Here is a 26,118-nt window from a genome sequence, read left to right as displayed (position 1 = left end):
ACCTGACGACCCTGCACGAGCGTGATCACGAGCGAATTGAGAATTAGCCACCTCCGCAATGGACTAGCCCCCCTTGGGACATGTGCTTGCCACTTTCCTCGCCTCGAAATGGACAGTCGTGTATGACCGCACTGCCCTGCAGAGATCGTATCGGAGTGGCTGAACCTCAGGTCTCATTCTGTGGCCCAATGATCACTTCAGACCCTGTCGTTGATCTGACTCGGCAGTCTTCTTGTCTGGAGAAAGACGATCTTGCAAGAACGCCGGAGGAACCCCACTCTATATCCTCGCCCCCGCTAGTGGAATTGAACCTGTTGCCGATGCAATACTACCTCAAGACAGGATGGCACCCGAGCTGTAAAGGAACACTAGACTCAGCCAAGGAAAGAATCCACTTCCCCAATGAACCTTGAGGTCATCTCAAGTATCAAGGCCGAAAGGTTCTCGGCAGACAGTGAAGCCGGAAGGGTGGTCACCCGCAGAAGAACTTTTGTAGCTCTCCGACGAAAAAGCGGAGATTGATGGAAAAATTCTACGGAAAGCTTATGATGAAGAAGAGAAAGGGCAAGGGGCCGACCCGAAAAAAGGCAGCTTCCATCGTCTCCGTGATTGATCGGTCATCTCCAACCACCAAAGTAGGCAGATGTCAATGCACCCACTTATCCAACAGGGTGAAGCTGCAGAAACTTACTCAAAAAGGCCGCTGCGGGCTGCAAGCCTGCCAACCCTCCCCGGAGGCCGGAATCCGTGGTAGGAAGATGAGAGGTGGGCCTGTGTCCCAGCAACGACTCTACCGTCGCGCTCGGCATTGGCAGTGATTGACCAATGCATGAGACAGTTCCGCCCGGTACCAAGTGCCTCGTGGCGTGGAGGGTACATCCCTATGGGTTTTGAGTCAAGATCTGATCGACAGTGCCCCAAGCGTAGCTTGCTCGCGATACTGAGCCCGGTTGGATGCAAACAACGGATACTTTGACGAGACCTGCTATTGACCAGGATTGACTTGGCGGATTGCCCTCGCACACACAGATGAGCAGTCGCAACGGGGCCCAAAAGAGGACAGCCCATGATTGTTGAATCGAGACACATCCCCACGATCGGCATTGTTAGCGTACGCGAGGGAGAGAGGGAGAGAGGAAAGGGAAGCTGGAGAGAGTAAGAGGGGCAAATCGAGCGATCGTCAAGGCACATCCGTGCAAGATCTCACCACGGTTCGAGTCATCTACTTCAGCTGTGACCATGGCCAGATGAGTTGTTGCTTAGTCGAGGATCTATGCTATGCACTGGATGCGGTATTCCCCAGCCTTCCCCGACCTTTACGGTCTATCCACCCATTCCGGGACAGCTGGGCGCTGATCAGCGGCTGTTCCTCTCCCCCGCCATGCCGGAGCTAGTGATGGATGTTGTATCGTCGTAAAAATCGAGGAATCGGACCTGTATCCTCGTTGGCTTAGCCGTTGGAGGGACCACCAGTCATGGGCTGTCAGGAGACGGCCATGCCAGGGTTTCCTCCCCGTGCCTGGGCTCGCTCGTTTTTTTGCGGGGAACAAAGGCAATGGACATCGGTTAATTCGAGGGATTCTTGCCGAGCCCCTTTTGACTCCCCAAAATGCACCGATTGGTGTATTCGCTGCCCGTGGTTGGGCTCGGTTCGAGCCGTCGGTCACAATCCGGGGAAGAAAGCTGTGGAAGTTGACGGCGAACCCTGCACGCTGTGCTGAATTGCTGACTCGACTGACTAGCCTTCCCCTCCCAAGAGCCGACAAAGGCAGAGATGGTGCCATGGTTCTATACGCTTGAAGTACCCAGCTGCTCGGTTAATTACCCAACGACGCTCATCGTACAGCATTTCTTTCATTCGAATCGGGCTTAGTCGCTGATGGTGAGCAGCAAAGTTTCCATGGTGCAGGGGTCGATTGAATAGGTCCACTCTTATTGCATGTCGCCTGGCATCATGCGCAACATTGACACTCCTTCACCACTGGGTGCCCAAGCCAGATGGGTCCTCTGCTCAACCGGCACCGGTAGAGGCAGGCAACGGCTTCGGTCCCTGGTCTCTGTGTCTTTTCGATTGAATTCTTTTGCTTTTTCTTTTTTTTTCCGGGGTCGCTTGCAGGGGGACTTCTCCGCAATTTCTTCTTTTGGCACTAGACCAAATTGGTGGTGAATCCCGTCACTCCAGAAATCGGGTCCTGACCTGACCGTCCGGGATCTGGGGTTGCTGACTTCTCTGCTTCTGGAATTTTATATAAGGAACTGACAGTGGGCGATCCTCATCGCTGCAGAAACTTTGCTTTTTTCTTTTTCTTCTTTTCAATTTCCTCGTAAGATATGATCTTGGCGCTCTTCTCGTATACTTTTGTTGTGAAGGCCACCCATCTCTCCAGATAGATCTGTCCATCCAAACAATTCATCGCTACGAAGTCACCCTGACGCCTCGAGTGCTGCCGCCGATCACTGTTTCCTTGCAGCAAATCGTCACGGATAGTTTCCATTCACCAAGGACCACGTCGAAAACTCCCAGCCTGTCAGCCACCGCGAGCTCGACACGTCAATCATGGCATCCATGTACGAACTTGAGCCATGGTGCGTGCCGGATTTCCCTGGACACGAGAACGAGACCCTCCAAGGCCCGGTGATGGGCGACCAGGAGCTGTATTCCGGCTTCATGACGGGAACCCACGACTGGAGCTTGACCATGCAAGAAGATCCCCAGACGTGGGTGGACGACCACCCGACTTGGGATGCACAACCCGAGTACCCTAAGGCGATGGAGACCTATACCCAGCGATACCCTCAGTCCTGGGTGGATGCAGGCCTGACGATCCACTCCCCTGGCGGGAAATGGAGTTCCTTCGAAGAGCCCAGGTATGTCCATGAGCTGCACCCAGACACTGTCTCCAATGGAGTGCGGTATGAGAAATAAGTGGGAATAAAGGTCTGACTCCTCATTCCTAGCGGAGTATCCAATGCAACCTGGAGTCAACGACAAATGTACACCGACCCATCCTCTCACGCTGTCGAGCGTCAGCGCTGGAACTCCCTCATGGCCACTCAACGCGCACTCTTTATGACCCCCACCGCCCCGGTCAAAAACTTTACGGGAGTCCCCGGTTCTCCTCTTTCCGATCCTTGCGGCACTCCGGACACAAGCAACGCATCCTTGGGCTCGTGGGAGCCCGAGCAAGATGGCGAGGATCTGCACAGTATACGATCACCTCAATCCTTCTCTCGTCGCGATGGACCATCAGATCTCCCATATCTCTCGGCTCAGCCTGCCCATCAATGGAAAGACGAGGACTGCTCTGCCACTCTGGAGATGCCCGACGGCACGACTCGTCGTACTCTCAACTGGCTCCCAGTCGATACGAGTGCTGGGTTCACCATCGGAGCAGACCAGCCGGACCACCCCCAGCAGGAACAGGAGATGCACAATTTCCAAGACATGCATGGCGCATTCATTCCGCCATCTTCTCAATTCTGGGCGTATGATCGTTGAATCAGTCCGGTCTCGCCCTTGAGGGACAAAGAGAATTTCCATACGAAGATTGGCCCCACGGCTGCAGCTCGGCGCTGTAGTCCCGCCAGCTTCGAGTCACGGGTTACTCTGGTCAGGTGAGAATGTGCAATCAAATCGCGCTTCTTCTCATTGGCCCTAACATGGCGGATCTCGGGACACTGTTCGGATTCGAGATAGTCTGAGCCGGTAGCAGGCTCGGAGCCACACCCCCCCCCCCCCCCCCCCCCCCCCCCCCACGTCAATGCCGAGGGACCATCTTGGTCCGCAGGTACGAGAGGGGAGCACCGGTATGTGATGACATTGGCAAAGGATGGCCATCTCCGACAATACTCCGTTCAAGCCAGGCTGGCAAACGACTCGAGGTGGCCCCTAAGACCAACACTATGCATGGATGAGCCTTCTGGCCAAATTCCGTGGGCCATCCGGAGTTTCCGTCCGCTTGTGAGGAAAGTGCATGTTTGAGCAAGCCCATGTTGGCATGTAACGAGAATCATCATGCGAAATGGCGATGGCGATAACCGGGTAGAGAGCGGCATGGTCCCTTCCCACTCATGCCAAGCTCCAAAGGATTTAGACTCTTTATCTGACTGGGTCCTTGGCAAGCTTGGAAACAATTAGCCTGGGGGTCAGCCAGGAGGCTTTGCGCTTTGGGTGATTCTCCTGTGAAGGAAAAAAAAAGCCACGGGAAATGGATGATGGCTTGAATTGCTGCAGTTGAATGCTTCCATGGCTGTTGCCTTAACGATTCGATGATGTACAGAATCGTCAAGAAGATATGGAAAGAAACCTATAACTAGTATATAATACATCTATATATAAATCTATCGGATATTCATTTCCACCACTTTCTATGATCATCCCTGAGATGAGGGCAATTTCTTGCTTGTAGACGAACAAAGACAATTGCTGCAGTGAAACCTTGAGTGGATCCGACCGGCCTGTCATGATCGGAGATCTGGGGGTGAGGCCAAGTTATTGGATGTAGATACAAGCACAGGAAATTAAACTGGGTAGCTTCACTTATAAATGAACATGGTCAACCACTTCCATCTATTTTGTCCGAGTGAAACTCAGGTTCAATTTTGAGATACCAAGTACAACAGGCCCAGTCCGGTTGAAAATCAGCCCAACGCCACCGCGACGGAAGCCACATCAGCTTTGTATCGCACACACTTCACGTACATTATAGCTCCCCCTCCCTTTCCAGGGGCCAGTGTGAATCAATCACAGATTCTGCAGGATCCCCGGGCGCACCTGCTCTATAACGTCGGACAACTCCTTCCACAACTTATTTCGAGCCGCGCGGCCCTCATCGCTGCGCACAAACGGCGACAGCGCGGTATTGCGCACCTCCGAGTCGGACATGTAGGATCCATGGCCCTCGACGCTGGTAGAGAGGCCGGCTACCAATGTCCGTGAGCCGACCTCGGTGGTTCGGGCCAGGGCCGCCTTGAGCAAGGTCAATTGCCAGTTACCTTCGCGGCTGAGTGCCGAATGACACAGACCCGGGTTCACCATGGTGATGACCACCTCTGAGGCCCGTGTGCGGCTGGCGACCTCTTGCACCAGCAACACTTCGAGCAACTTGGACAGCATGTAACGCTCCTTCATCTTCGCCAGAGTCGGGTCGGATACCACCTTCATGGGGGTGTCGCTGTCTTTCCACTCGGTGAAGTTGACCCAGGCATGGACCTCGCTCACGACAAAGGACAGACGGGGCTGCGTCGTGGGGAATTCCTTGCCGGTGGCTTTCAGTCGCGGGAGGATCAGGAGACCCATTAGCAGTGTGTTGATCACGTTGACGGTGACGGTTCGCTCATAGCCCTCGGCGAGGTCGAAGGTCTCCGTCGCCACGGCGGCATTGAGAATCGCGGCGTCGAGGCGTGGAAGTTGATTGATCCGATCGCCAAAGGCGATTGTTGAGCGATGCGATGCCAAGTCAACCTCCCAGACCTCACAGACTCCCGTTCGGCCCGTCGAGGACTCAATCTGCTCTTTGGCCTCGTTTCCGGCGGTGACATTGCGGACTCCAAGAATCACTCGGGCCGCGCCCAGCCGGACGATATGACGAGCAGCTTCGAAGCCAAGACCCACGTTGGAACCTGTCACCAGCACCGTCTGGCCGTCAAAGGACTGAGTGGGATAGGGCGGTCGGACAAAAAGCTGAGAGTACAAAAAAGCCATGATCGGGTGGGAAGTGAATTAGTACTGTCAAAATGGAGGTGTTGAGTGTGCGTAGGGCAGGTTCTCTCTTATGAAGAATGTGAAGAACGATCCTGAGTGATGATGAGATGAATGACGTCTCGGCACTGAATTGTCCGGGGTACTTTTTCACCTCGACTGCTTTGTTTTCAATGCCTTGCGTCTCTGAATTGGGTGAGGTTACCTCCTCTCTTATATCTCATTCCAAGAACCTGTTTGAGGAGACCCGGTCTTGCCGGCCTATATTTCTCGGTCTTTACAGGTCGAGACTGTGATTTAATCCGTTGATTAAGTCCGATCGTATCCACGGCCTAAAGCCGACGGTAAATCCACCTGCGTTCCGGACTTGATGATCGCCACTGGAATTGAATGGTTATCGTCTGTGACTGGTTATTCTTATTATTTTAGCCATCATCATACTAGCTTCGCCGCTGTTTGCATAGTTCCAGGCAGCGGACCTGTCCACTGGTGAGAAACACGATCGAGCCCCATCAAACAATCTACAGTACTGTCCGCAGAGCTTGACTCGCAACAATGCCAGGCCGAGAGGCAGCTACCGAGTAGGGCAGAGTTATGCAACTTACAAGCTCAATAATAATCATAATTCTACTGCAGAACTCGTCTGCTCAGTACCCAATATCTTCTACAGACATCTGCTCGGACGAAAATCGTGCGATCCGTCCATTTGGACCGGGTGGGGCGGTCCACGATCGGTTGTGCTGGCGCTGCAGGGTCCTTGCTGAACGGATGATGATTGGTTTGCAGTTCGATTCGCACTGTACAGTTGCAGACAATATGGACGGTTGTCGGGCTTTCTTCGTCCGCGCGTTTAACATAGAGGACTTGCACTTGCTCAGCTTATGGACAAGGTCTCGGCATCTCGGCCTCTTCTCTTTCGCGAGTGCGAGTGGAAGAAATTCCCTCCGGCCACGGCGATGACGTCACGTCCACGCGTTCATGTCTTTGCTAGCAAGATGAAGCCGTTAGCTTCAGCACGACATGAGACAGACCAAATGAATGAAGAAGTCTCTTTCCCCCTCTCTTCGTGGAATTGAATCCGTCTACCCCCCAAGAATTTGAACTCAAATGCCTGGACAGTGGAAAGAGAAAGTGTTGAATGCCTTGGGCATAGGCCAGCATTCCGAAAGGATGGACCGAAACATACCACCCGGCCTAACGCGACATCAACATCCAGCTCGCGTGCAGATCCTCCATGATGAGCGTCCACTCTCCTCACCTCCCAATCAGGGCACCTATCCGCGTCTGGCTCGACTAGCAGACAGTTCCCTCCTTTCTTCCTTTACTCGGTTCCCTAGTGGCCAAAACGCACTTTGCGTTGCACGCAGTACAGATGGAGGACGGACTTTTCACCATTTCGGCGAGGTGACACGAGCCACGGGAGAGATCGACAATCTTTTCCTCCTGGAAGTGGTCCCTGGCATTGTACTGGCAGCTTTCCGCAATCACGATCTGGGTCCAAATGGACCCACGCATTTCCGCATCACTGTCTGTAGGTCCACCGATGGTGGCCGTACCTGGCAGTATGCGTCTCAGGCGGCCGAGAAGAGTCCTCCCTGGGGTATTTGGGAACCATTTATGCGACTAGGCCGCGCAGGTGAAGTTCAACTAACCTATTCGCATGAATTCGCGCACAACAATCAGTGCACGATGCGAGTGGTCTCGAACGACCATGGTAGTACCTGGAGTCAGGCCGTCTGTCTGTACGGTAAGGAGGATCCTTTGCGAGATGGTATGAATGGCATTGCAACCACTCTTGACCACGGTCGTGAGGTGCTGGTTATGGTTTTTGAGACCACGCGCCATGGAACATTCAGCATTGAAGCATTGCTATCCTACGACGATGGTGCGACTTGGGCAGGTCGCCAGGAAGTGTTTTGTCCTCGTGCAGGACACAACGCTGGCGCTCCGCAGATTGCAGCATTTGCGGACGGGTCCCTGGTGGTGGTGTTCATGACGGACGAGGACTCCGATCAGGTTGAGTGGGTGAAAAATGCATCGATCAAAGCCATCTTTGCGGATCCACCTGAAAACGGGCAGATCTCATGGAGCAAGCCTTGCCTGGTCTCGCCTGCGTCCAGCGTTTGGCCGGGGGTTCTCGCTCTGGATCAGAAGACAGCGCTGGTGACTTATGATCGCGGCGGGCCCCTGGTCAGAACCGTCTTGCGGCAGCTCGATTAGACTGATTTCATTAGACCCATATACCAAGAAAGAAATACTTGACAATGGTTGTATTTCCCTAGGCTATGATGAAGGTTCTCTCTTCGCAGCCCATGAGATGTTGCACTAGATCAAGAATCACACGACAAGCTCGGTCCGATACAGTATTCAGATTCAACAAGCTCCTGTTGCCTTTTCCGAACCCTTCTCACACCAGGTATTGTTGGACACAATCTTTGTTCCACAGTGACACACATCCCCTTGTACTCTATTTGGCTTCTATCGACCACACCACACGCCCACACACACACATCCTCGAGCCTGCGATCATCTAGCAGCCCGAAGCCGAGGCAGAAGAGCCAGACAAGTATCGTTGCACAGGATCGGGATCGCCGCGAACCACACTGCGAAACGCGTCGTCCAGCTCTCTTTCGGTCCGCCGCCAGCGTCTGGGCAAACGGCGACATTTCTCGAATCTTGGGACCGAACCAATAGAACACGTAGATGGGGATGGTAAAGATGATCGCCATACACGCAAGGAACAGCGATGGCCATTCCAGTCGCAGGGTGGTTCCCATATTCTCGTACACTGGGCAGTGTCAACGACCTGAGGTTTGATCTGGGACGACAAAGCAAGACACGAGACACGAGACACTTCCCCAAGGGGCCTTTTTGTGCAGAATCGGGGGCTCAAAGACTTACTCGGGACAGAGTACATTGCCGCGACTCCGGCGAGAAAGTCTCGGGCAAATCCATTGCCACCGGTGGCCGAGGCCGAGTAGGGACCGTACGCAGCAATCATATAATCGATCGTAGCCATATAGATCGAGAACTGGCAGACTGCAGTTAGTCTGGGAGACTTTGTGGACCCCATCGCCCTTCTTTTGCAGGATGATATGGTGATGCTTACATTGGCTATGGCGATCAAGCATGAGAAGATCATGGGAGCAATCCAGTGAACATTGGGAGGACCCAAACTGGTCCAGGCGAATCCAAACAGGCCGATGGAGAGCAACGGAGCCACTGAGATGGTTGTTAGAACGGAGAAGGTTTTTTTGGGATCATGAAAGAAGAACAAAGGGTCATACCCCAAAGGAGCCAATGGAGTCGAGCTTCCGGGACGAGACCATCGGGATCTCGCTCTTGAACCCTGCAATGATGGTGGATCCATGGCAGGAAAGAAACATACGCGAGACCGTACCCAACCAGGATCCTGAATGGGTCACAAAGATATCAGACTCTGGAAAAATCTTCTTTGGTTAATCGCAAAAAGCGCGGGTGCCAAACTCACGGGATGAAAGCCAATCCGACCTGGATCGTGCCGAACCCCCACTGTTTATAAACCGGGGTATAGGACTGCAAGAAAGTGAAGATCAGGGCATCACTGAATCCACTGAGCAGAGAGAGACACAAGACAATCGGCTCACGGACGAACATGAGGAATGGACGAATCCACACCATGAACAAGTACCGGAACGACAGTCGCTTCTTCTTCAGCTCGTCGCCGCTCCAGACCATGTCGCCGAGTTTTCGACGGCGTCGTGCTTCCCGGGTGATCAAGATACTGCATCGAGTCTCAGGCACCGGAATGTGAAGTAACTGGACAAAGCCTCCGAGAATCAGCTGGATCCAAAAGTTCCAGCGCCACGACAGGTACGTGGCCACGAATCCGCCCACAATCGGCGCGATGACGGATCCGGCAACCGAAGACAAGACCACATAGGCGACTGCCCACTGTTGAATCTCGGGCTCCCACATATCAGCCACCATCCCCAGTGTGACGGAGCCTCCGGCCGAGGAAAGTCCTCCCAGTGTACGACAGACGACGATCGTCCCGAAATTTGGGGCCAAGGCACACGGGACCTGCCAGATGTTGACCAGGAACAGGCTAAGTTGCATGATCGGCCATCGACCAAACTCCTCGCTGAATGGGGCCCAGAATTCACATCCAAAGGCATACGCAATCAGGAAGCTCATCTGTCCAGTTCGTGCCGCCTGCTCCGAAACGTTAAAGTGTTTCGCATACAGCGCGATACTGCTGGCATAGAAACTGGCGTTCCAGTTCATCGAAACCTGAACGCAGAAGATCACCGAGATGACGGCCCATTTCTTCCAAGTGGGAAAGGAGTAGCCCAATGCATCATAGCACTCCCACTCCTTCAACTCCTTTCGCTCAGACGGATGGAAGGTCCCGTCGGCACCACCATCGGCCACGGTATCAGCAGCAGTAGCCGCGGTACCAGCCCCGGCAAAGCGTCCAAGGACACCATCCACGCCATCGGCACGTTCCTTGTCGTCTTGATCGAATGGACGAGCTCGGCCATGTGCACGGGAATGACTCTCTGATCCATCTTGTTTCTCCATGTCACCATCGCCGAGTATCGCCTGAGACATTTTGACAAGTCGTGTAGCTTTGATAGAGACGAAGATACCCGTCAATGAAAAGATTTAGTGAGATTGAAAAGCAATTCAACGAGCTTTAGGGTGAGGCATGAATAGATGAACCCCAATATGGAAAAGCTTCACCATATTCAATCTGATAGAAATCGTTGGTCAGGCTGTTGATGGCGACGGAATGGGCTGTGATTTAAGTATTGTCCATAGGATACCAATGACCTGACTGCAGATTGTGTCTCTTGTATACTTGGTCAAAGACTAGAAGTCAACAAATAATTCCTATTGGTTCGGGATACATCAAACCTGCCTCAGGAGATGAACAAAAGCACCATAGACTCGCGTGGGCTTCTGACCTGGAGTCGACGTCCGGGGGATCATGACCATGACTAGCGTCATAAGTCTAGAGATGCTCTCTCTCTCTCTCTCTCTCTCTCATTTTCTCCCTCTCTACTGCTCCTCCCTCCATCTCTCTCCACAGCACAGTCCAGATCTAGATTGTGGGGTGAGCTGGGGAAATTTGCCTCCAGACTCGCAAGTTTGATCCGAGAGGGCCTGGAGTCTAGATTCTTCCGTCCGAAGCAATCGCTCATGCATGATGTAGTTCGATCTGTCTTGGCGATTCGGTTGGTTTTTGGGGTTCTGCGGAAAGCAATTCCGGTATAGACTGGGAGAGTACGTCAATGAATAGACTAATCTATCAGTTGGTGTCAATCACTCGAAGTCAATGCACCGACGGAGAGTCAGAATGGGTAAGATCCCATGTCCCTAGACCGCGCTCTAGCGAAATGGAAAAAAATCATCAGCACTTGTGCATGTCTCCGGCGGTTACTCGTATGTTTGAGGTTACTCTGTGTAACCGCAGTCCCACAGTGAAATACGTTGATGGAGGGCAATTCGAAACTCGATCCAAACTTTAGAACAGACAGATTGATATTTACCTTTTCAGAAGATGGCAAAAAGTCCTTTCAAGTGGAAGTCTGGAGAAATGGATATTTGGAGAATCGATCCAGTGTAACCACTGATTCACTTGCTATTTCAGCAGCCTCGGCAGAGTTCTAGGTCTACTACCTAGGTTTCATGAACCTCCCATACGAGGAAAATCGTACCTCAATCATAATTTGGAGGGATGATTCATCAATGCCGTACACTTCTTTTCAGAGATCAAGCTACCAAACATGAGGTTCATGATCATCGACCGGACAAGACTAAAGCAACGGGAAAGCAAGACCATCGCCTCTCAGGTCGCTGCCAGCACTGTGCACCAGCGTACCTTCGTCGTAGTGAAGACGAATGACTTGCCCCCGACCAAACATGCTTCGTTTCCACTCGCTCAACACTTCTACTTTGTGGCCGAGCCGTCGAAGACCCTCCACGGCTTCTTCGCTGATGCCTTCTTCCACCCAGATGGTACGGTCTGTGCTCTCTGACGTGGGTGCCGCGATACAAATACGGGGAGAGTCAAGCGCCGCCTGAGGATGATATCCAAATGCCAGCATATTCAACAGGACTTGCACGTGTCCCTGAGGCTGCATGAAACCTCCCATCACACCGTAGACAGAATGCAGTGATCCATCGGAGACGTTGGTGATCAAGGCCGGAATAATAGTGTGGTAGGGACGCTTGCGAGGGGCCAGGACATTGGGGTGTCCCGCCTCCAGCGAGAAGTTGGCGCCACGGTTCTGGAGGGTGAATCCACAACCTTCGGGGATGATCGACGTACCAAAGCCGGCGTAGTTGCTGTTGATGAATGAGATTCCATTCCCCTCGCCGTCGGTGACTGCGAAAAACACAGTGTCGCAGTGATTGTGCGCAGGACTACCATGATCCATAATATCGGCTGCTCGGTCCGGCGAAAACAGCTTGGCGCGTTCAGCGAGGTATTCACGGTCCAGAAGACCCTTGGCAGGAACCTTCTCGGCGTCCGGGTCTGTCACCCACCATGCGGCGTCGGCAAAGGCAATGCGAAGAGACTCGATCACCGCATGCAGGTACTCGGCCGAGTTGTGCTGCGCCTCGGTGAACCGCGGGATCTTGTTCAGGCGCTCCAACTCTTCCATGATTCCTAGGGCCATCAGCGCAACGATGCCCTGGCCGTTCGGTGGATGCTCCCACACTTCGACACCTTGGTTGGCATCACCATCCGTCCCGCGAGTCGCCTTGGCCACAATATCCTGACCGGTAAATTTGATAGAGATGGCCTCTGTCTCCTGTGTGCCCACCTCAGCATGATAGGCAAGATCGTCCAGGGTCATCAGACCGCCGAAATCCTGCACCACTTTGACGATGGCCTCGGCAATACGACCGTGATAGAATCCTTTCTTTCCTTCCGTAGCAAGAGTGCGGAAGGTCTTTGCCAGGGTTGGGTTCTTCATGATCTCTCCAGGACGGGGTGCTCGCACGCCATCCTTGGCCGAGGGATCGTCCTTGAGCATTTCTCGGAAGTTGGGTGATGCATTGCGGATATCCTCCTCACTTGCTTGCCACTATCATGCAAATGGTCAGTTCTGCACCTCCTATCCTCATTCAAGAAGTGTGTAGGGCTGCACATGTTTGTTCCTTGTGGTAATTATTTTTTTTTTTTTGATTCAACGTACCCCATGAGATGACAGTTCAGATACGGGAAACCCATTTTCACCCAACTCAATCGCCGGTGCGAGGATCTGCTCGAGGGACAACTTGCCACTGCCAAATTTCTCTACGGTATCAACCCATCCTGCTGCGGCGCCGGGCGTGGTAGTCGCCAGTGCACTAAGCATGGGGATTTCTCCCGGGGTGCCGGGCGCAAGATTGAGCTTCTCCCGCACTTTCTCCAAGGTGGCTTCACCGGGATACCGACCCGATCCGTTCAGAGAGTGCACCTTTTTGGTTTTGGCATCGTAAAAGAGACAAAACATATCACCACCAATGCCCGTGGAGCCGGGTTCGGTCATGTTCAACCCCGCCGCTAGTAGTTGAGAAGCAGTCTTTAGTCCGAGTTCCATCCACGCGATTCGAAATTGGGAGGCGCCTTACCGACAGCGACGGCTGCATCCTAGAGGAGAGTGATGAGCTTCGGTCAGCAGCTTGATCTGTGCAGGTTGGGCCCCCCAGGATGTCTCTCTCAGAGCGAAGATTCGGACACGAATTGGTCACATACTGCCGCATTTCCTCCTTGACTCAGAATCTTCTGCCCCGCTGCCGCGGCCAGCGGTTGTGTACATGTGACCATGCCATTCGTGCTGTGGACGGTACTGCGGCGACTCGCGAATGGCACGAATGCTGCGTTCTCGCGGCCGTAAACAGCTCTGGAGTTGAGGGGCATGACGCTTGACTTGATGCGGGGGAACTGTGAGGCGGAGGCTTGATGTATGCTATGGAGGACGTTCGATACTGAGAAATTGAGAACGAAGACCTGTGTGCCAAGGACGAGGTATGATATGCACCGAGATTGACCGGGCGAGAGGATATACGTCTCGGGTTTTATCTACGTGCAGCTCAGTGGTGTCATGAGCCAGTCGACGGGGAAGAGCGGGCGCCCTATCACTCGGCCGAGGTTGGATAGATCAATATGGATACAGTAGAATGCTCTGTCCGACCACCACTACGCAGTCTTAGTGTCCGGCTCTGACTGGATTGCAGCCTGTATCACGGATCATTCCTCCCCATGATCGGAAAGGCTCAGCGATCTTCGTCCTTCTCGTCGATTCTCCGTCGGCGAGTGGGAAAGTTGAGACTATGCATATCTTTTCTTTGGCCTGGAGAGGAAGGTCGATGGAGTCACCGACCCGCTGATGGCGCTGCCGTTGGAGCACGTTGGAGTACTGCAGTTTAGCCGAGTCTGAGGGGGGCTGTTGGATTGGTCGAGACTCAAAGGATACGGGAGTTCGATTTGATGCAACGCTTCAAGTGCTAAGCGAACGAGAAATCTGACTGGTACTCTAACGGCGGTGCTATTGAAGATCAAGTTCATCAGATGGGATAAGATTGTCCAACTTGCAACGAGGGACTATTCTTAATCTCGTGTTATCAGCCCAACGTCTCGGGGAGATAACCCGAGTTGTCTTGATAAGATATTCCGAGCCTCGCTCACCCTGATAACGTAAACACGAGGATCTACTACTTGATCCCAGGGGTTCATAATCAGAGGAATTCAAGCCTCCTGCCTGCGAGCTCGCCTCTCAATCACTGTCAAAGATCTTGACAAGTTCACAACCGTCCAGTCGCCGGAATCTTTTGTAGCAGGTCCATATTACAGATGTCCGCGTTATGTGCTGACACGAAAGCATGACCTCCGCCCGCGGCCGTTAGCGATGGGGTTTCATCCGATGCTCGGATCAGTATGATTTCGCACCGGCAGAGGACTCTCTCGGTGGGAGAGAGACTCGAGGATTTTTCTGTGTAGCATCATCTATTGCTGGAAATGAGATTTCACGTAGTAACAATGTAGAATGAGGTGCCTAGGTTGAGTAACCACCAAGACGGTGACAGGACCTCTTCTGCTCCCGGCGGCAATGGGTCTCCTGCGTGGATGACATGATCATTACATAGTCCTCTGAGCGGAGTACATGAGCCCCAGGGCCAACAAAGCATAGTCCATTCATCTGTGAATACTGTGCCATCCAGGAAAAGCCAATGAATAATGACAATTCCATCACCGGCGCCCATGTACTTCTTCGGCCAAGAAAGATGGGAGAGAGAGAAATCCAGCAAACCTTTAAAACGGTCAGCGGCGGGTACGCCCGTCCGGCTGTCGGCGAGTTCTCCGCAATTCGCAATCAGCTGGAGAATCCGAATCCGCCGTAGCTGTCCCGCGGGCGATCGGAGACATCTTCAGACTTGACCAAAGTCACATCTCGGGCACTCTTGACTCCTTTGTATGCCTTAGACTAGTCTCGCGCTCCCTTCACTCTCGTATCCTCGTGACTCCCCTCCTCTTCCACTGCCACTCATCACCATGGCATCCATACGTGCCAATTGTCGCAAGATCATGTGTATCGGCCGAAACTACGCGTACGTCCTCTCTCCCCCCACGGTCTAGCAGTCTTTCTCTCAATCTGCGATGCGAGAGAGCTGATATCGAATCGATAGCGATCACATTGCCGAGTTGAACAACACTACGCCCAAGCAACCCTTCTTTTTCCTCAAGCCTACCTCATCCATTTTGCTCCCTAATAGCGGCCCGGTCCTCCGCCCCAAAGGTGTCAGTTTGCACTATGAGGTTGAACTGGGTCTGGTCATGGGGAAAACAGTGCGAGATCTGGACCCGGAGGATGAAAAGGGTGCCTTGGATGCCATTGAGAGTCAGTGATCCCCACTTCTGTCCCCTACAGAGACACGAGATGAGAAACCGGTTCGTTGACACAAGGTTCGCTACAATGCTACCTGCAGGCTACATCCTCGCCATTGATATGACGGCACGCAACGTCCAAGACGAAGCCAAGAAGAAGGGTCTTCCCTGGTCCATTGCCAAGGGATTCGACACTTTTATGCCCATCTCCCAGGCTATCGCCAAGTCGCGCATCCCCAATCCCCACGACGCCTTTTTGCGCTTACGCGTCGGTGCCACGGAGCGCCAAGCCGACTCGACCGGTCTGATGCTCTACCGGATTCCTCAGCAATTGTCTCAGATCTCGCGCGTCATGACGCTGGAGAAGGGTGACATTGTTCTGACGGGAACCCCCAAGGGAGTCGGAGAGGTCAAGGCGGGGGATGTGATGCATGCCTCCATCGAAGTCAACGGAAAGGAAATTGAAGAAGGTCGCATCCAAGTGGAGGTGCAGGATCGTCAAGGACGCTACGAATTCAAGGAGACTTGAATGGGGCTGACCGAGGAAACGGTCATGGTGATTATGGGTAAGGCCTTCATGCTAATCAGTACCTGTGTACAGTCCATCCTCTACAGAGTCGACACTGTCTAGTTCTATGTGTGTACTAGTGTACCCTATTTTATTGAGCCAAATCGCCGGGGGGGAGGAGTTGTCCACGGAGATTGGGAAAACAAATGAGCAAAAATAAAACAACTCAACCATCATCTATCGCAGCAGTTATAATGGGGATCTACTTCTGCGTCAAATGCAAACGTCTGGACTGTCATAGAATGTTGATTGCGTTGGGCTGAAATTGGAACTGCCGCGAGCGGGTTCCGATCGGGGGGTAATCATTCTGCCGTCGGCTTGATGGTCGAACTAATCACGAGCGCGTGATAAACGAGCAGAGGCCATAGAGGGTAAAGATCGAGCCAATCGTCCATGGGTCTCTTTACAATTCTATCCACCGGCAAGGTCTCGCTCCCAGATTTGACTTGAGAGGACAATAGCCAGTGCTTGTTTCTGCGGTCAGTGATCATTCTGCTTTCGAGGCATCACTGCCGAAAGTGCACCTGGTAGGAATCACCAATCCGAGGCCGCAGCAAAACGATCTTCCCCTCACCTGATTTATTCTCTACAACCCACCTTCCACCCGTCCATCGCACCTGCGCTTGGCTCACTATATCACTCCTCCAGGCTGCAACTAGGCCCGACCAACCTTCCACACTTGTACGCTTGTCTCAGAGTAGTGCTGCCTGACTGCCTCACTCCCATATGCCCGCCATCTCTCCTGTCACTTTTGGAGGTTCGCTCAACTTGCTTTACGATCCGCTTGTCTGGATGTGTCACGGCGCAGTGTCTTGAGTACTTCGCCATGGCTTTTCTCAGTCGATATTGATAATCAAACCGTACGAGCCAAGTCTGTCTCGCCCGTCATGTTAGACTGGAGATCCCACGTTCCCGAGTCTTTCAACGCCCGCTCGTCCATCGCAGAAATCAGTTCAACCCGAGGAATGGGGATGCCTAGCTCCCGTGTCGACCAAGCTCAGGTCGCCGGACGCCAATTCGCGCCAGATGCCTCCTTGGTCCTCGTGGGCATTCGGGGCTGTGGGAAACGCTCTCTTGGGTTCGTCGCGGCGACTGCGCTCAAACGTCGGTTCATTACAGAGGACCACTATTTCAAGGAAGTGACGGGTCTGACGAGGCAAGAATACCTGAAGACGCGAGGCAGCCAAGAATTTCAGCGACGGGATATCGAGGTGGTGACCTTGATGCTTGATAATCATCGCACCGGGTGCGTCATTGAATGTGGATTAGGAAGTCTCACGCGCCCCGTGCAGGATCACCTTCGGCGCATGGTGACGACCAACCCCATCGTCCATATCATTCGCGATATCGATCGGATTCAGCAACTTCTCGGTCTCGACAGTGGGTCAATACGACGTTTGCGCGAGGGAGATCCTTTACACCGAACTTGCTCGAATTTCGAGTTCTACAATCTGGAGGATCGGACGCGCATCGTTGCCGAAGATGGAAGTCCCGATCCTCGGTCTGCGGCGTACTCGTTCAAATTACAGGATGTCAAGGAGGATTTCACCCGCTTTGTTCGCTTCGTGACTGGAGCGAACTTGTATCAGTCGAGCTATGACTCGCCCTTCGTTCTGTTGGAGACACCACCAGAGCTGCGGTCGTATACCCACAGTATCTTTGTGCGCTCTTCGGACCTTCTCTCCGATCACGTCAATCTGTCCGAGTTGGAGTCTGGCGGAGATGCGATTGAGCTTTGCGTGGATCGATGGAGGCCCGACATGCTCAACATTCTCAGCCAGCAGGTATCCACTCTTCGCCGCAATGCGCAAACGCCGATCATCCTCTCGGTAGACCTGTCATCCCTCGTTGACCTGGAGGATCAGAAACTCCCTGGAGTCTACTACGAAATTCTCGAACACGCACTGCGCCTGGCCGTTGAATACCTAGTTCTCAATTTGGACGAGAACCGAGTTGATCTAGCCCGCCTCATCCGATGCCGTGGCCAGACCAAGATTATCGGTCAGCGGGTATTTGAAGCGTCAGCCCGCATCCAATGGCAGGACGAGGCCTGTGTCGCCCTCTACCACGAGGCTGAAGAGTTAGGCTGTCAGCTGGTGCGTCTTCTCCGAGTTGGGACCTCTCGAGAAGAAAATTCGAGTGTGCTGGATTTCACCAACAAGATTCGATCACTGCCGGGCAACCACCCTCCTTTGATTGCGTACAATATTGGGCGGCTGGGACGTACCTCTCAGGTCTTCAATTCAATTCTCACGAGTGTGACGCATCCTGCAATCACTCGAGAGGCCGAGAATGAGCGGGACACGCTCATCACTTCCCGCGATGCCGTTCGAGCGCTGGTCCAAAGCTATGTGCTCGATCCGTTAAAGTTTTGCATTCTCGGCACCAATGTCTCCTACAGTCTGTCTCCCGCGATGCATAATGCCGCCCATCGGCACTGTGGCCTAGGACACATTTACACAATCCCCGAATCGCCCTCTCTTGCGGTTTTGGACCAGCTCCGCCAGGATCCCAACTTTGGCGGCTCCAGCGTGGTCCAACCATGGCGCGTGGAGCTGTACCACAAGCTGGCTGCCAAGAGCAGGCACGCGGAGGCGATTGGAGCGATCAATACGATCATGCCGTTGCGAGGCACAGCAGATGGGGTCATGTACCCACTCCCTGAGCAGGCCAACCGGCGGAACCAGGCAGGTCCTGTGCTGGGTTGGTATGGCGAAAACACGGACTGGGTAGGCATCATGACTTGCATCGCTCGACACTTGTCCCCGCGCAATGCAATCAGCGCCAAAACCACCGGCCTCGTGATCGGAGCTGGTGGCATGGCGCGGTCGGCCATCTACGCTATGCTTCGCCTGGGCTGCCGCAAGATATTCATTTACAACCGCACCCTCTCGCGCGCGGAAGAGGTGGCTCGCCATTTCAATTCTTGGGCCGCCGCCCAAACCCATTCGGCAGAAGTGGTGCGAGTCTTGCATTCGCTTCAGGATGACTGGCCGGACGACGCGTCTCCACCCAGTATCATTGCCTCGTGTGTGCCAGCCAATTCCCACGGAGACCTGCCTCCGGCGAACTTTGAGATGCCTATGCAATGGCTGGGCAGCCCGACCGGAGGTGTCGTTATCGAGGTGAGCCCTAGTTTGGAATTCTGACCCTTGACCCAGCCAATAAACCCTGCTTACATGTGAGAACAGCTATCCTACAATCCTCTGGAGACTCCTTTGCTGAAGCAGATGCGACGAATCCGAAGCGACAACAATCGCCCCTGGGTTCTTTCCGATGGATTGGAGAACGTCATTGAGCAAGGTATTGCCCAATTCGAGTTGATGACTGGTCGAAAAGCGCCTCGGCGCCTAATGTCACTGGAAGTTCTACGCAATTATGTTGGGGAAACCGGTCGCTTCGATGAAAAGACGATCCAGGCTCGATTGGATGGGATGCATTCTTAGTTTCGTGCATGACCCGAATCTACGACACCTACATTCAAGATGCACTGGGTTTCTGGCCTCAGTAAATGAGGACTGGAAAAATTTCCCATTATGATCAATTATGTCACCAAATCCTCAGGTCCAATACATAGATATACAAATGAAATGTCTCAATATTGTACAATGACCCCGTCTATTTTCCACAGGACCCCCAAATTTTGAATTTTGATATGAATCACGCTTTGCTTGAGTCACACCACGGAAGGAAAAAGAATTTATCTGAACATTGGACTGGGCTCGAAAATCCCATCTTCTGTGCCCGTAAGCTTCAACCTGTGAATGTCAAAGGCCATCCGGCAAGCGGTTTTGTAGAAAGAATGGAACTCCGATTCCAACGACACCTTCATTTGATCCTCGGTGGCACCCGCATCGGACTTGGCATCTGGGATTTCCATGCTGAGCGACACATCCACAACCCGTGCGGGGAGGATCGGGCCCGTCTCGTGATAACTGTAACTGAGCTGGCGATCATCAAGCTCGTACAATTGGACCGCTGCACGGCGAATATTGTGAATCGGAGAGAACATGTATTCCGCGGTTACAGATTCTCTCGACTTGACCATGTGCGCCGGTAGGGCAAGATGGCAAAAGGTAGGCAGGGTGGTTGCCTCATCAGGTTGGCTTCCGTGCAGGGGGAAGCCGAAAGTGCCGCGCAGGCTGGACTTGATACCATTGAAAAGGTCCTGCAGATCAGGGTTGCAGATCAGCTCCTCGCTCGAAAGCTCATGGTAGAGCTTGTGAGTGAAGCGCAGATCGAGGCCGTTTTCCGGCAGAAGATAATCAATGTCATTGGATCGTAAGATGGCCCGGACATTTTGCACCTCAAATGCATCTTCGGCGCTGCCCAGGGTCGTTCCCAGTTTGGAGAGAACAGTGACCTCTAAAGTCGGGGCCACATGCGCATCTTGAGATGACGGGGTCAACTGCAGCTTGTGTATTTGCGTTCCAACGGCCGGGGTGATAGGCCGAAGGGAAGTCAAGTAATTGATCACACGAGGAATGTCAGTAGAAAATGTCCGCGGTAGGGAGAGTTTTCCCAACTGGACAGGGTTCAAAGGTGCATTCTCCCATGATTGCCTGCGAGAGAAGAGGCAGTGGCCCACCGATGCCGTTACCGATTCGTGAACAGTGAGACCGCCACTCGATGCCGCTGTAGGTGCCGACGCCTGACGAAGACGTTTCAATAGGTGGTCTGAGAGTCGAGTTTGATGGTTGTCGAATAAGTCCGTCGAATGACCTTGGGATTCTGTGGATTGAGTAGATGGCATAGCCCACCTGAACCATTGCTTCTGTTGATTGAGCCACGATACACTATCTTCAGGGTTGTGAATATATGTGTTTGCCGTGTCTGAGGCGGAAAAGTACGTTGAGAAGGGTACCACCGGCTGAGTCGCCTCGCGCAGTATTAGATCGAATGCCCGGCGTGCATTCTCCGCACCCTCTCTGTTCTCAGCAAGATAAATAATCTTCTCTGGAACTTGCGAGTCATTGGTCGCGAATGCAACTCCGTAGGTCGTGCTGATGAATTCCAACATGCGTTGCGAGAGTGAATGGTTCATGGCAGTGCGGAATGAGGTGGGGTCAATGGGGATGTCGTCCTCTCTTATACGGGCGATCGCGTCGTGGATGATCTCGGCCATGGACTCGCAAGACTCTTGACGGCCTGTGATTCTAACCAGCCCAAGAGAGCTCGTGACATCGATACTGGACTCGTGCAAGGTTGCTATCTCGTCAAAGGAGAAGTGCTCTGCTTGGAGCAGCAATGTGACGTGTGAAGGTGACAAGCGGAGATCAATTTGACCAATTTCCTCCACAATGGATAGTGTCCAGCAATCACGGAGGATGCGCTCTGCCAGCAGAGCTTTTCCCTTCAGGTCATGCGATGAAGTGACCCGTTTTGTGATCTGGGTGGCTTGGTCCGGGTAGGCCTGCAGAAACGCAGATGTGCCGGGTCGCCACCCATTGTTTGTCCTTCTGGCGTGGATCTCGCGGCCGTGGTCGTTGCTGTGGTCATAGTCCTCGATATACTCCGATAGTTGATTGTAAGTGAACGCCGACGTCAGGTGATCTCGAACAGCTTCCCACTCGCTTGCAGTCAGTTTGCCCGTGACACCGGCTGGCTCTCGGTGGCTCTCAATTCGTTCCCGAATCACGTCGGACGTCAGTGGGGTGTATTCTTCCTCTAGATCCTCCAGCATGGAGGTTAGGGTGACCGGCTGTGCATCCTCCGTGGTTGTGTTCTGCACCTCTCGTAACTTTTGTTTCAAGTTCCGTGCCGGTTTGGGCGGAACTACCACAATCTCGCCGGGTTTTCCCAGTGATTTCACGTCCAACGGAAGCCTTTGTGATTTCGGGGCTTTCTTGAATCGACGTCGGCGACGGGGCGTGTGTTCACTCGATGGCTCGGAGGGGACGAACGGGCTGCCTGCGCTCGAGCTTTGAAATCGAGCATGAGTTTGTATCCGGAATGGGCATTGTGGAGGGGTTCGATACGGCAGGGTCAAGTTGGGGTGCGACCCAAGGACAGTCCGGGCTTGGAGGCGCATCCTGACGGCCCATGAAAACAAAAAGTTTCCAAATGATTTCGGTGATGCGCCGACACACTGCACCGCCGATAAGTCGGACTAGACTAGTCCCGAATAGGATAATCTACTTCCCGATCTTGGCCTGAGGCGCCAGAGCTGAGGGCGCGTCACATGCTTCGACAGCGTAATCTCCTTCGACTGATCAGAGGTACAGGGTCTGGTCCACGCATCACGGATGGTGTTGTGTCGTAAAAGGTGTTGGTTGAAACAATCCTCAAACGTACTGCTAGAGTCAGCCCAACAGTCTCAATTGAGTTCCACAGATACTTAGTGCACGACTCCTGGAAATGGCTTTAGAGCATTCGATTTATCATAGATTACTTCTCGTGCGAGGGAGGGTACTGTCTGGAATATCGGACTCTGCTTTGAACTGTCAAGGGACCCAATACTATTTTGCCTGGCTGGTTTTGAATCTATGAACCGCACTTTACTTCAGCTGCCAGAGAGAGATCAAAAATATCCAAGCTATTATTATTGCTGGATGATCCGATCAAAACATCCATTTTGACAATCGACTTGGAGATATTATTGGCAGGGACTGTCGCCATCGCTTCGGAGATGGTGCAATCCGCGGTCGGCGATTGCTTATTGGTTGTAAGCGGAGCTTGATCCCCCCTGCGACGAGGATATGGAGAGCTCCCGATGCGATCGTGTTTTAAGCTTAATTGTCTAGTCACAGATCGTGGAGTGTCTGGAGTTCATGTATAAATTATCGTTATGCCCGTCCTTAGATCGAGGCAAACAACCACCAGTCTCAAAGAGCGTCCGCGCGACACATGATGATCAGACGGTCTGTCAAGGTTGGAATCGTCCGGTTCTAGATCGCCGACTCACCAGTCAAATGGCAGACACCGACATCCACTTTTCCCCGGAGTTTTGGGGACTCACTTGGTCCCACGCTCCAGGAAACTCCCACACAAAGTTGACCATCCCCTCTTATTCACCTCTCTGAATCGCATTAGCAAGTCCCGAGGGACTTATACCTTGGCTTGGAGTGCGTAATCAATCGCGCAGATTTCGACCTTGCTAGGTTGATTCCGGATTCGAATCAGTGGTTCAACCGTGAGCTCCGTCTCTGAGCGGCAAGAGGCCGAGAAATCCACCGAACAAATACCCGAGGGTATTTGAAGCTTCACAGTGTGCGGCCAGCATGCTCTTCAATGTCTTGTCGTCCCCGTCGAGCTCATCACCATGGCGCGATCATCCGAACGGGCCGTCATTCCTGAAGGTCAAGCCCGTCCGGTCGGCAATGACCTCCGGTCACCCTTATCCATGGAGGTATTGGAGCTGCAAGAGATCCAGACCCGTGAGGATGACGAGCAATTGAATTATTCTGCAGGCTCAGCCTCGTCAGGGGAAGAGTACCGGATGACCACCAGGACCATCTCGCGGCCCAATTCCAATCGCCCACGCCCGGAGCGAAATGGCGCCTGGAAACAGGTCACCCGGTTTTGGACGCATCACGTTGCCATCGTTGTACCTCAGAAGAGTAACCGCGATCATTTAGGTATGTGCCATAAGCTTTCTGGATAAAGCTCTTCCAAGAGATACGTGCAAGATGAAGGAAACACGAGACGGGCCTCCTGGCGGACGACGATCCTGATCTGATTATAATGGCACAATTTCCGCAGCTCTTGAACGAACCTTCCTGGCGTACATGCGCACTTCCGTGGTGATCGCCATGCAAGGGGTGCTCATTTCCCAACTCTTTCGTCTCCAACGACCCACGACAGCGACGGGCCATCTTCGATTCTTCGACGTGGGCATTCCGCTGGCCGTCGCTTGTCATGTGGTCGCCATCATCGTCGCTTTGATCGGTGCCTTTCGTTTTTGGCGACAGCAAAGTGCCATTTCACGAGGCAAGGTGCACGCAGGGGGGTGGGAATTGAATTCCGTCGGCATCATCCTGGGCCTGGTCAGTTCATCCCTCCTGGATTTGACCTTTCTCCAACTCCTCTACTTGAACCCGAATCAATCGCTGCATATCTCATGTCGATTTTGTGACTAACCTCTCTCTTTTTGTGCGGGGGCAGTTGACTCTAGTGACTCTTACTTTAACGGTGGTGATCCTGGTCGAAATCGACCTTCACCCGGCGGCCCTACTTCGTCTTCTTGCTTGAACTGTGCATGAAAATTCTAGATACCCATCTCGCAACTACTTTTGAAATCAGAATCCAGTTGTTGTCTTTTACAATTTATCGCGATTCCACCTTCGCACTTTCTGGACCAATCACCGGGCCTCCGACAAGGGACCGCTATCTGCAACCGCCTGTCGAGGGGCACCGTCTGCGACACAATGAGGGTCTCACCGCTGCTTCACGATCACAGACAGCATGATTGACGAGCCGCTTCCACAATTTGCAGTGGATATCGGTGCAGAAATTCTACCAGTATTGAACTTCCCCATTTGGTCAACGCACTCTCGCCTATATGAAGTGTCTGGTGTCTATCGTCGGCTTCATGAAAACCTGAAATCAATGGATCACCAACAAGGAACGAGCGCCAGAGGAGAGAGAGAGAGAGAGAGAGAGAGAGAGAGAAAAAGATGAAATGATTCCATTCGAGCAGCAGCATTTCCAATTGATTTGGTCTATACAAGAAAGTCGGGCATGCAAGTGGTCGATGCTTCGCCCATCCCGGCTTTTTTCCTACCATGTCGGGCATCGCGACCAGTCGATAGCAGGAAGTGGCAAACACAGAGCGAATTAAGGAAAACAAAAAGTGCCAAGACAAAAAAAGAATTAGAAAGCCGCTTTCTCAGATGTTAGCCCCTCCGTTCAATGGGATGATTTGACCTAGAAAATTGTAAAATGTCAGTGAGTTCCTCCCCTGCTTCTGCAAAGTAAAAGATAAAATCCAAGTGAAAGTCAAAGGCTATGCCAGCCACACTTACCATTGATCCACTCGCCCGCGGGGCTGGCAATGAAGGCCACCACGCGCCCAATATCCGCCGGAACGGCACATCGCTTCAAGGGGCTTCCATTCGCCAATGCCTGTTCGATCTCCTCAAGGGAGGAATTCTGGTCGCAACCGGCCGCGTACCGCCATGAGTTCTTCACCCACATGTCACTCTTGACTCCGGCGGGGGCGATGGCGTTGACGGTGCAGCGCTTCTTGCCAAAGTCGGCCGCGAAGCAGCGCGTGAAACCCTCGACGGCACTCTTGCTGCCCGCGTACAGAGAGTGGCCGGGGACACCGACACCCGCGGCGATAGAGGACATGAGAATCACCCGTCCGCCAGGCTGGATGTGGTCGTAGGCGTTCTTGGCGACGAAGAACTGGGCGCGCGTGTTCAGGTCAAAGACCTCGTTGAAGTCTTCGATGGTGGTGTCGGACAGGGAGACAAACTTCTCCGTGCCCGAGTTGGAAACGACAATATCGATCTGGCCAAAGTGGGAGACCACCTGGCGGAAGAGGTTCTCAATGGCCTCGACCTTGGTCAAATCTGCCTGGAAAGCGGCTGCTTGAACGCCGAGACTCTTGATCTCATTGACCATTTTCTCGGCCGAGGTCGGGTCTCGTGCAAAGTTGATAGCCACGGAGGCTCCCTTCCTGGCTAGTTCCAGAGCGATGCCCGATCCGATTCCACGGCTTCCTCCAGTGACGAGGGCAACTTTTCCGGCGAGCTCGGGGGAAGCGGCGTTGGGGTTGGCCATGACCATTATGTATTAGGGATGATGATGTAGTAGGATGGAAAAGGGAAGGCAGGTGTGCAGCGATGAGATGGACAAGTAAGAGATGTCTACCTAAGCTGTTGTTTCTTCCCTTCAATAGTCACTCACTGCCGGGCCGAGGGGAGCGAGGGACCGCTTTATTTAAGTAGCAGAACGGGACATGATCGAATTGCACTGGTGCAGCTAGGAAAGCCGGTTGCTTTTACGCTGCAAGCAGGTCAAATTGGGTGGTTTACGTTCACC

General features: G+C 53.1%; 10 protein-coding genes across 10 annotated transcripts; 5 read left to right on the top strand and 5 right to left on the bottom strand.

Annotated features, from left to right (window-relative positions):
• Nucleotides 1–2,557: 2,557 nt before the first annotated feature.
• On the top strand, nucleotides 2,558–3,499 carry POX_b03438 (uncharacterized protein; the record flags this gene model as incomplete). The annotated part of the gene is made up of 2 exons (XM_050112334.1): nucleotides 2,558–2,868; nucleotides 2,959–3,499. 2 exons carry the CDS (start codon nucleotides 2,558–2,560, stop codon nucleotides 3,497–3,499), a joined length of 852 nt encoding a protein of 283 aa, XP_049972680.1.
• A 1,245-nt stretch (nucleotides 3,500–4,744) lies between these two features.
• POX_b03437 (Short chain dehydrogenase atnD) lies at nucleotides 4,745–5,704 on the bottom strand (the record flags this gene model as incomplete). Its single annotated transcript, XM_050112333.1, has 1 exon — nucleotides 4,745–5,704. The coding sequence occupies one exon, from the start codon at nucleotides 5,702–5,704 to the stop codon at nucleotides 4,745–4,747; it is 960 nt and encodes a 319-aa protein (XP_049972679.1).
• A 1,104-nt stretch (nucleotides 5,705–6,808) lies between these two features.
• Nucleotides 6,809–7,921, top strand: POX_b03436 (uncharacterized protein; the record flags this gene model as incomplete). The annotated part of the gene is made up of 1 exon (XM_050112332.1): nucleotides 6,809–7,921. The coding sequence occupies one exon, from the start codon at nucleotides 6,809–6,811 to the stop codon at nucleotides 7,919–7,921; it is 1,113 nt and encodes a 370-aa protein (XP_049972678.1).
• Nucleotides 7,922–8,031: 110 nt separating this feature from the next.
• On the bottom strand, nucleotides 8,032–10,294 carry POX_b03435 (uncharacterized protein; the record flags this gene model as incomplete). Its single annotated transcript, XM_050112331.1, has 5 exons — nucleotides 8,032–8,489; nucleotides 8,603–8,732; nucleotides 8,811–8,923; nucleotides 8,989–9,113; nucleotides 9,192–10,294. The coding sequence occupies 5 exons, from the start codon at nucleotides 10,292–10,294 to the stop codon at nucleotides 8,032–8,034; spliced, it is 1,929 nt and encodes a 642-aa protein (XP_049972677.1).
• Nucleotides 10,295–11,502: 1,208 nt separating this feature from the next.
• Nucleotides 11,503–13,598, bottom strand: POX_b03434 (uncharacterized protein; the record flags this gene model as incomplete). The annotated part of the gene is made up of 4 exons (XM_050112330.1): nucleotides 11,503–12,780; nucleotides 12,892–13,241; nucleotides 13,310–13,328; nucleotides 13,434–13,598. 4 exons carry the CDS (start codon nucleotides 13,596–13,598, stop codon nucleotides 11,503–11,505), a joined length of 1,812 nt encoding a protein of 603 aa, XP_049972676.1.
• Nucleotides 13,599–15,230: 1,632 nt separating this feature from the next.
• Nucleotides 15,231–16,092, top strand: POX_b03433 (putative hydrolase; the record flags this gene model as incomplete). The annotated part of the gene is made up of 3 exons (XM_050112329.1): nucleotides 15,231–15,286; nucleotides 15,365–15,576; nucleotides 15,665–16,092. The coding sequence occupies 3 exons, from the start codon at nucleotides 15,231–15,233 to the stop codon at nucleotides 16,090–16,092; spliced, it is 696 nt and encodes a 231-aa protein (XP_049972675.1).
• Nucleotides 16,093–17,018: 926 nt separating this feature from the next.
• POX_b03432 (uncharacterized protein) lies at nucleotides 17,019–19,577 on the top strand (the record flags this gene model as incomplete). The annotated part of the gene is made up of 2 exons (XM_050112328.1): nucleotides 17,019–19,256; nucleotides 19,323–19,577. The coding sequence occupies 2 exons, from the start codon at nucleotides 17,019–17,021 to the stop codon at nucleotides 19,575–19,577; spliced, it is 2,493 nt and encodes an 830-aa protein (XP_049972674.1).
• A 254-nt stretch (nucleotides 19,578–19,831) lies between these two features.
• Nucleotides 19,832–22,162, bottom strand: POX_b03431 (uncharacterized protein; the record flags this gene model as incomplete). Its single annotated transcript, XM_050112327.1, has 1 exon — nucleotides 19,832–22,162. One exon carries the CDS (start codon nucleotides 22,160–22,162, stop codon nucleotides 19,832–19,834), a length of 2,331 nt encoding a protein of 776 aa, XP_049972673.1.
• A 1,230-nt stretch (nucleotides 22,163–23,392) lies between these two features.
• On the top strand, nucleotides 23,393–24,209 carry POX_b03430 (uncharacterized protein; the record flags this gene model as incomplete). The annotated part of the gene is made up of 2 exons (XM_050112326.1): nucleotides 23,393–23,708; nucleotides 23,833–24,209. The coding sequence occupies 2 exons, from the start codon at nucleotides 23,393–23,395 to the stop codon at nucleotides 24,207–24,209; spliced, it is 693 nt and encodes a 230-aa protein (XP_049972672.1).
• A 749-nt stretch (nucleotides 24,210–24,958) lies between these two features.
• Nucleotides 24,959–25,863, bottom strand: POX_b03429 (Hydroxynaphthalene reductase arp2; the record flags this gene model as incomplete). The annotated part of the gene is made up of 2 exons (XM_050112325.1): nucleotides 24,959–24,996; nucleotides 25,095–25,863. The coding sequence occupies 2 exons, from the start codon at nucleotides 25,861–25,863 to the stop codon at nucleotides 24,959–24,961; spliced, it is 807 nt and encodes a 268-aa protein (XP_049972671.1).
• Nucleotides 25,864–26,118: the final 255 nt, after the last annotated feature.

The sequence above is a fragment of the Penicillium oxalicum genome, chromosome II, assembly GCF_001723175.1.
Source record: "Penicillium oxalicum strain HP7-1 chromosome II, whole genome shotgun sequence".
NCBI lineage: Eukaryota > Fungi > Ascomycota > Eurotiomycetes > Eurotiales > Aspergillaceae > Penicillium > Penicillium oxalicum.
The sequence above is the reverse complement of the archived record's forward strand: the minus strand, read 5'-3'. Positions and strand labels throughout refer to the sequence as shown.